At 40.1% G+C, this 9,286-nt stretch overlaps 1 protein-coding gene across 1 annotated transcript; it reads left to right on the top strand.

Moving 5' to 3' along the window:
- The first annotated feature begins 59 nt into the window (after positions 1-59).
- On the top strand, positions 60-8,873 carry LOC119270573 (phosphatidylserine decarboxylase proenzyme 2-like). The gene is made up of 21 exons (XM_037552583.1): positions 60-302; positions 456-535; positions 1,591-1,615; positions 1,721-1,780; positions 1,942-2,010; positions 2,374-2,469; positions 2,562-2,612; positions 3,194-3,277; positions 3,383-3,474; positions 3,584-3,739; positions 3,862-3,946; positions 4,085-4,196; positions 4,735-4,835; positions 5,508-5,555; positions 6,160-6,306; positions 6,979-7,074; positions 7,180-7,254; positions 7,368-7,460; positions 8,141-8,227; positions 8,310-8,360; positions 8,477-8,873. Exons 1-21 carry the CDS (start codon positions 75-77, stop codon positions 8,618-8,620), a joined length of 1,980 nt encoding a protein of 659 aa, XP_037408480.1. The 5' UTR covers positions 60-74; the 3' UTR covers positions 8,621-8,873.
- Positions 8,874-9,286: the final 413 nt, after the last annotated feature.

Genomic DNA, 9,286 nt, shown 5'->3' with positions numbered 1-9,286 from the left:
CTGCTACTCCAGGCGGACCAGGCCGCCGCACCAACTCCGCCCCCGCCCCACGCCCCACGCCCCGCCGCTGACCGATGGGCCACGCCCACTCGACCTCCCGCCACAATGGCCGCGCCGGCGCCGGCGCCGGCAACGGCGTGGAGCCGCCGCTGCCGTCCCGCTTCTCGCGGTTCCGCAGCCGCCTGCGCCTGCGCCGCGACCGCGGCCGCGACCGCTGCGGCGCCGCGGGGGACGCCAGCGAGTCGGGGAAGGGCGTCGCCGCCGACGAGTTCGCCGGCATCGCCCGCATCCGGATAGTCAAGGTGCGCGCGCTCCGCTCCGCTCCCCTCCCCTCTCCGCCCACGCCGGCCCCGACGGGGGAGGTTCGCGTGCGGGTGGAGCTGCTAATTGGCGGTTTTGTTTCAATTTCAATTTCAATTTCCTGTTGTTTGATTTTGGTTTGTGCCATGGCGCAGGCGGACCTGCGGTTCAAGGACAAGTTCTTCGCCTGCCTCTCGCTCGGGGAGCGCACCTACCGCACCGAGACCACCGACAGGTTCAACACCTTGTTTTCCACAGTATTAATTAATCAGTTTCTGGCCATGCTTGTCCGGATCCGAGCTCGTCCATGCTTCCATTAACCTCCACGCTGTTGGTGAATGGACGTGTCTAGCAAGTTTTACTGTCTGTCACACGTTCCAGAACAAGCAGATAAGCTCTCCCTGTCTTCTTACGACAGTGAGTGCTAGTACTAGAAGACTTAAGAATCAGGATAATGCTCCTGGAATCCGAATCTGTTCTGCGACAGGCGAAAACCCCCAACTTATTTTCGTTGCAGCAGGGCCCATTCCTGAATATTCTTTTCACCACTAGTGTCTGAGTTCAGAAGATCTATGACACCGAAATACAAAGACTTTGACAGTCAAAAAACCCAGCCTATTTTCGTTGCAGCAGGCCATTTCCTGAGTTTTCTCTTGATCACAATTGTCTGAAATCAGATGATCTACCATGACAGCAAAATATTGAAATTCTCAACTGTTGCACCTTGTGAATCTGCGTGAGCTTAAATTTCTCCTCTTTCGAAATATACCCTGTGTATGCTCGTATGATACACAGCTCTACAAACACTGTTTCAGTACCATGTTTCCTCCCCTTGCTCTCCACGCTTCCATGAACCTCCGTGCTGTTCATGGTTCGTGAATAGATGTGCCTAGCAAGTGTTACTATCAATCTACCACATGTTCCGGAGCAAGCAGATAGGCTCCTGGTCTTACTATGATAGCGAGTGCTAGTAGTACAAGACTTGGGAATCAGGATAATGCTCTTGGAATCGGAATCTGTTCTGCGACAGGCAGAAACCCCACCGCATTTTGGTCGCAGCTAGCTTTTCGCGAATATTCTTTTCATCACAAGTGTTTGAATTCAGATGATCTATGACAGCGAAATATGAAAAATGCTGAACTGCTGCACCTTGTGAATCTGCCTTCATTTTTTTCCTTCTGTTTTAGAATATACAGCGTGCACGCCTGTATGTCACACATCTAACACCCTTTCCCCTCTTTTTCTTACTTGTCATTGCTCATGTTTTTGAACTACAAACACTGCCTGCAGCACTCACAGGCCTGTATGGAATTCAGTGAGTAATCTTTATTTCTTGTTGCTCTTTATCCAGTAATATCATGGTTTCCTTTATTAACTATGGAGCTGTGTAGATTTACATATATTTTCTGTGAATATGCAGGAAAAGAAAGTTGTAATAGAAACAAATGGACCTCATATTGCACGAATATCTGTTTTTGAGGTATGCTGCTAATTGCGTTAATTTCCGCTGTGAGCAGTCCACACATGTATGCTTCAGCATAAGCAAATTACTGATTGGAAGCTTTTGAAGAATTCTTTTTAACCGTAAATCGAGGCAACAGTTCAATCCAATGACATTATGTTTTTTGGCCAACTTTGCAGACTAACCGGTTCTCTAAGAATACCTTGGTTGGTTACTGTGAAGTTGATCTCTTTGACTTGCTCACTAAGGTAGCACTGATGTTTTTGCCGTCTCAATCTTTAGTTATAGTATATCTCTGGTTTGATTGTCCTCATGTACCTATGAAGAAACACACTTCCTCTTTTTCTTAATTCATGAGAAGACTATGATAGCATTTTATTAAAGATTCAAGAGAGTGACACTGTTGAATATCTTGATCCAACTGTGGATATGTATACTTCATTTCCACATCGTGTCTACCTACTTCCTAGATCTAGGCTGGAACTTTCTAGTACTTCTGCACAACAGATCTTAATGTACCATAATACATAAATTGGTAATGTGTACAACTTTCTGGAGGTATTTTAAGTTTTGACATTTTGAATATTATCGACTAACATTTTAGCTAGCAGGACTTGGAGGAGGAACACGTTGAGGACCTTGCTTTGTTGGACCCATCATCGTCCACTACCACCATGGGAACCATATCCGTATCCTGCTACATTGAAGTAACTGCTCTTTCTGTTTCCTGTGTGTTGCTATTAGCACTCACAGAGAATTTTCCAGGTTTCAAGTACTGAATTTTGTAGTTCTGTTGCAGGATCCTGTTGAAACAGAACAAAGCTTTGCACGCCGGGTCTTAGCTATAGTGGTATGCTTTCAGTCTTGGTTAATCATATTCTCTTTTCATATATGATTGATACTTGATTATCTTGTCGCTTGACAACGGAGCACACCATAGTTTCATATGGTCTTTTTAAGTAACTTTAGACATTGACGTTTGAATACTGCAACTGAAAGTGGTTAGAAAATATGATCTGAACTTAGGATCATCCAAGTATAGCGAAGCAAGATAAACTGTCCAGAGTTGTTCAAAATCAGATCTATTGAGGATTTAGTAGTAAAAATCATTCGAAAGCTCTTCACAATTGTCAGCTATTCCTTGTATCTATTCTCATCAGTTTTACAAAATGAATTGATGTCTGTTCATAGCTGTCTTATTATTGTTGTGCATCATTTACTATTGGTGTTGCCGTTGCTACTACTAGCCATTCTATCAAGGGCAGTCTTCTTCAGTCTTTATTGTGTGTTGCTCTGAGTCACCAGTCTTTGAGCAGAACCACATTCTTTTCAAATGCCTTAAACTCAGTTTCACGTTGCATGTATTGTGTTCATTTCTGTATGTAATTATATTCCACCCTACAAAGCACAACATTACTATTGTTATGGCAGGACTACAATGAAGACGGAAAGCTCTCCTTATCTGAATTCTCGGACTTGATGAAAGCTTTTGGTAATGGGCTAGCAGTTAATAAGGTTGAACTTTATTCTCATTTTCTTAGAGGTTATGTCCCTTCTAGTTTTAGCTGGTCCCTTCTCTGAAGTTGTTAGTATATCTTACTAGTTGCTATAATACTTTAGATTGAAGAGCTTTTCCGCCAAGCAGATACAAATGGTGATGGCATAGTTGACATGGATGAACTAGCAGCCCTACTAGCTGATCAGCAAGAAAAGTAATTAATAGCTACCTTTTCCATGTTTAGTCCTGTTTCCAAGTTTAACCGTATTGATTGGCTGTAACATTTAATAGTATCATTTGTTATGCTCTGTCCCTTATTTCAGAGAACCAATTATCAGTAACTGTCCTGTCTGTGGTGAAAGTCTGGGGAAGTATGATAAAATAAATGATATGATACACATGACACTTTGCTTTGATGAGGGCACTGGCAATCAGATTATGACTGGGGGATTTCTAACGGATAAGCAAGCTGCATATGGGTAAGGCATTTCATGTACTGATGATTCTAGTCTTCTATCTATCACATACGTTTCTTTCTTGAAATTTCATTTTAGCAAGGGCAATTTATACTTGGTCATATAGTAATACTGGTTATGTGCAGGTGGATGTTTAAGCTTAGTGAATGGGCTAATTTTTCCTCATATGATGTTGGTTTGCGCTCTGGTTCTACTGCCTCGCATATTCTGGTATGTTTCATTAGTTATATTGACTTGTCATATTCTTATTGGTGTGCGAAGTGCCACCTCTTATTTGATATTGTATATATATTTCAATTGCATATTTGCATTGCTCTTTTCATTCGTTAACTCAAGGCGATGATTTAGGTTTTCGATCGGCGAACAAAGAGGCTAGTTGAAGAAGCAATAGATGGAAAGATAGTGTTGTCCATGAGGGCTTTATATCAGTCAAAAGTAGGGCTCACTCTCATTGATTCAGGTATGCTGAACAATAAACATCATCTTAAGAATGAATATTATACAGATAAAAATATATTTGAATGGTCCCCACTGTCTTAGACAAGCAACAGCGAAGTTTGTACTTCTATTATTATTTCAAGAACCAGGTTGCCCTTTTTTGTTTGCTGGATCTTTACTAGTTAGAATAACGACGAGTTCCCAATAAATGTTCACTTGGAGACAACGTGAGCTTGAAACTAAATGTTCTTCTGACCACCAATTCAAATACCCTTGTGTGTATGCTGGTGACAACACATAACTCAATTTTTGAGCCATCAAGAAACCATGTTTGTACAAGAAAATTGATGAGGATGATGTTGCTGTTACGATTTTAGGTACAACTTTTTTACAACCTCAGAGAGCCACTATTTGAGAGTGTACAGTTATGCCAGCAAAGTTTTCTTACCCACGACTGGTCCTTATCATGGCTTAGTATTATGTCTTTTGATGGATGCTGACACCAACGAGAATCTTTTGCATTAACACCTACCTGTTTAACTGGGACTGTCCATATGCAGGTGTCAAAGATATCTTGAAGAACCTATCTGAGAAGCAAGGAAAGAAGATGAATTCGCCAGAATCTGCCAAAGATATTCCAAAGTTTCTCGAGTTATTTGCGGTATGGAATGTTTATTTTTCTGTACTCTGTGGGATGTAACCTTTATACATTTTCTCCATTTTATTTCCATGGAATACGATTTAAGGCCGCAAGTAACATTATATATATGCTGGATCACTTTTTTTTAGCAGTGGAGGAACTTCGGTTGTAGCAACCAATAGTTTTCACTTCTCATTTTTAGGTGACATAAGCAATTTGGATCAATGGCCATCCACAATGATAAACATGGAAAATGTTGAATTGCAATAACTTGCCTAAAATAGTGTTGTTTTATGAAACTTCTGCAGCATCTCTTATAGCATAACGGTTATTCTTTTGGGCCACTTACCTTCAAATGGTGAGTAGGGAAATACATAGACTGCGCTTTGAATAGAAAGCTCATTTTAAGCATGTCATCTTGTACTCCCTCCGTCCCATAATGTAAGACGTTTTTTGACTAGTGTAGTGTTAAAAAACGTCTTACATTATGGGACGGAGGGAGTAATTCAAAGTAGGGTCTTCAACCCATCACCTTTATAATGGTTACTCAAGGTTCTTGAATCTAGATTTTTTTTCTATAAGCTGGTCGGGAATTGCCTATTTCTGAACTGCTCACTTCCATTTAAAATGTTTATGGCTTTGTTTCATAAAACTACTGTTGACATCCTTGATATCTTTTCCATATGAATACAGGGTCAAATTAATATGGATGAGACTAAGGACCCTATTGAAAGTTTTAAGGTGCAATATATGCCTCCACTCCTCTTGACATATGTCACCCCCTTGTTTGTCCTAGCTTTGTATGTCAGTGCATACACTCTCTTTATAGTCAGGTTTCTTCGTTGCATCGTATCTTAATAATGTCTTAATGGTATGTTGAATGGAATAATCAGTTTTTTTTTCTTCTCGAGTGTTTATAGTGGATACTCTGGCTTAACCACTAGAAGCATGAAACAGTTGTGTTTTCCTTTTCTGTAGCAATAAGTAGCCAACACGAAATCTCCTAAGAATGCATCATCTATTTGAAATGACACATGTTCGTTGTGCGTCAGCATCATAGCCCATGCATTTACAGGAGCCTGTTTATCTTTGTTTTCATTGCCTCAAAAAGCTACAAATCTCACAACATGTTTTAAGTGCTAATATTTTTGAGCAATGTTGGATTGTTGTGGACTTGTGGTTAATCCATTCTTAACCTTGTTTAGTTGTCCTTATGAATTACTCAAGGAGGCTCACTTTATCTGTTATATGCTTATCTTCATATTTGAGAAAAGTATCTCGTCATTATTATCCTTGTATCTGTATGTACTTACAAGGTTACTATAATCCACACTTGTCTCTGCAGACATTTAATGAATTTTTCATCAGACAATTGAAACCCAGTGCCAGGCCCATTGCACACATTGATGATGGTAGTATTGCTACCTGTGCTGCTGATTGCCGTTTGATGGCCTATAGTTCTGTCGATGAGAGCACAAGATTTTGGATTAAGGTAAGTCATTGCTTTACTACTACTCCATATATAAGGGGAGTATTTTTTAGTTCAGGATCACAAGATATAAGTATCTTAATGTCCATATATAAGGGCAAGTACTTGTGAAATATGACTGATCTAATCTCACTGAATATTTATGTGCATTCCATGCAATGCATTCTGATTTGACAGGGGCATGCCTGCATGGTAAAGGGGGAGACAGTATTATATTGGAAATAACCTACAACATTGGTGCATATCATAAGAAATAAAATATAGTGCATTTTCTGTTAGTTTTTATCTTGTGTTTAATGCTCCTTGTCCATCGTTACTCATTAGGCATTGCCTTTAAGGCATAGATTTTGTTACTAAATGACATTCATAACATACTTTATATTGAAGCCGATAATCGGTAAGTTTCTGAGACTATTATCATAGTGGCGTTTGATCCATACAGATGTATGCCATGTTTGGTACTGATAATTATGATAAGTTGATTGATCTGGTGCTCTCAGGACATTAAATATAACGTGATTCACAAAGTTATGATTTTATATGCTAGGGTAGTATATGAAGTCACAGTAATTTTTTCTAAACTCTGATTAGTACCATCATGTTTTATTGAGTAAATTTAACTATGAAGGGACCTCTTTGGTTGAAGTCTCATTGTACCCTATCTTCTGTTCCCAGGGTCGCAAGTTTTCAATTGAGGGTCTCCTAGGGGCGGATGCACACCATAATGCTTTTAAAAATGGATCATTGGTAATTTTTCGGCTTGCACCTCAGGTAAATCTTTATTCTCATTACAAGAACCTGTGCACACGTACTGCATTTTGCAGTTTTCAATTTACAATTTTCAGGATTACCATAGGTTTCATGTACAATTTTCAGGATTACCATAGGTTTCATGTACCTGTGTCAGGAACTGTAGAGAAATTTGTGGATATTCCTGGATGCTTGTACACGGTAAAGAATACTCATCTTGACATGCTTCCTCACATGTGGAAAGGGATGCATTTGTGTGCTGTGCTATATTTTTCAGCACTATATGACTGGCGCTTATATCTTTCTATTGACAGGTTAATCCCATCGCCGTAAACAGCAAATATTGTAATGTGTTCACCGAAAATAAAAGAGTTATCTCAATAATCTCAACTTCGGAGTTTGGGAAGGTTTGTCTTTTCACCCTGTTTTGTTGTATACTATGAGGCAACTGCTTACTGCTATTCCGACCATTGAAGATTTGAGTTAATTTTGCCTCTCCTGTCATGACCAAACTTACTGAATATAATGTGACTCCTCATATGGCCTGTACTCTTTTCCCCGTTCTGGCTGAAAAGCTTTGGCATGGAGAAGGCTGAAGGCATGTCTGATGTTAATAGCATGACCCTTGCGGACTGTGCGTAAATCGCACAGCTGTAAGGACCACACTTACGGAGGTCAACAGTATAATTTGTCAAGATCGTACTACTGTCAATTTAGATTATCTCTGCATGTCAAAAGTACTAATGTCAATGTCTACTGCTTCTTAAAAATGGTCTGTGCTTTCCATTTCCCTTATATGACTTAATGCACTGAGAAGCCTTGAGCATTGCCATATTTAAGCTGAGATCCTCAGAATCAGCAGCTTTACATCTCAAAAATTGCACTACCCAGGCTGCCAGCTTCTCCTTCTCAACTCTGGAGCTAGGCCGTTCAGCCTGGCTTCCGAACAGGGCCTTACTTCCATATGCTTCTCGTTAATTATCAATTCTTATTTGATGCAACAGTCTAGCACCTAGTACAGCCATCCAGTAGCTTTCTGTACTTTGCATAAATTGATCATGCACTTTTTTAATAACACATGGTTCAGGTGGCATTTGTTGCCATCGGAGCAACTATGGTAGGAAGCATCACATTCGTGAAAAAGGAGGGCGACTACGTCCACAAGGGAGATGAGGTTTCCTTTATACTCTGTCCTTGCGGGTGTTCTGCTGCTTATGCTAGTGTGTTAATTATCTAATTCATCTTCTTTCTCCCAGTTTGGATATTTCTCTTTTGGAGGGAGTACGGTAATCTGCGTGTTTGAGAAGGTTTGTATTCTTTCTCTCTGCTTTTTTCCTTTTTTAGATGCTGATAATCAACTTCGTAAACAATATGTTATCTCTTGCTCCAAGTCCCCAAACTAAAATGTTGTCTACATTGGCAGGATGCGATACAATTCGATGCTGATCTTCTAGCCAACAGCGAAAGATCACTGGAAACTCTTGTTGAGGTTGGCACAACATTGGGCGTCTCCAAACGGAACAGAGGGCTAAAAGTTTCGGAGCTACAGAAGTATTCAATTGAATGATAGAAGTTAGTGAGTGCAGTGCAGCATGGTACAGAACTGTAAAGTTATAGGACATAGCTTGCCTGGACAGGGATCAGTAGAGTATATTCTCATAGTGTCCTTTTTTTTTCATGTCAGACCTATTTCATGAGTTCTTTCGGTAGTTAGCTTTATACTTGGATCTGCTTTGTGCATCATATGTAAGAAGATCCATTTTGTTACCATTGTATAAAAAATCACATTTGATCTATTTTCTAGTCAAATCTGAGCTGCAGCATTCATGTTAATTCATATATGCTGGCAAGCTGGGCTTGCCAACTACTACGACGTACCAAAATATAAGACGTTTTTGTAGGCTACAAATTAGCCTAAAAGAAACGACTTATATTTTGATATGGAGGGAGTAGTTTTGTTTTAGTGTTAACTAATGTCATTACAAGTAGTACTAAATGGTGTAATTTCCAAATATGTCCAGATCTGCTATGTTCTCTTTGTTGAATTTCTGGGCATAGATTGTGGGATCTTTCCTTGATGTCAAAAGATATCTAACATCAATGTTTGTCCGGTTTGAGCGCCCGAGAGCAGAGGTGGTGTTGATCTTGGCTTGTTGTCGTTGTCGAGCATGAGTGTTGTGCATTACCAACACATGTGTTTGTGAGAATTGCAGGATAACACAGGTAGAAGTCC

This window comes from Triticum dicoccoides, chromosome 3A (assembly GCF_002162155.2).
Source record: "Triticum dicoccoides isolate Atlit2015 ecotype Zavitan chromosome 3A, WEW_v2.0, whole genome shotgun sequence".
NCBI lineage: Eukaryota > Viridiplantae > Streptophyta > Magnoliopsida > Poales > Poaceae > Triticum > Triticum dicoccoides.
The sequence above is the reverse complement of the archived record's forward strand: the minus strand, read 5'-3'. Positions and strand labels throughout refer to the sequence as shown.

What these genes read in the sequence shown, in the direction of transcription:
- LOC119270573 (XM_037552583.1), top strand. Translation starts at nt 75, where the DNA reads ATGGGCCACGCCCACTCGACCTCCCGCCACAATGGCCGCGCCGGCGCC. An exon ending in TTCCTGGATGCTTGTACACG is followed by an intron (nt 7,255 to 7,367) that starts GTAAAGAATACT and finishes TTCTATTGACAG; the next exon opens with GTTAATCCCATCGCCGTAAA. An exon ending in TAATCTGCGTGTTTGAGAAG is followed by an intron (nt 8,361 to 8,476) that starts GTTTGTATTCTT and finishes CTACATTGGCAG; the next exon opens with GATGCGATACAATTCGATGC.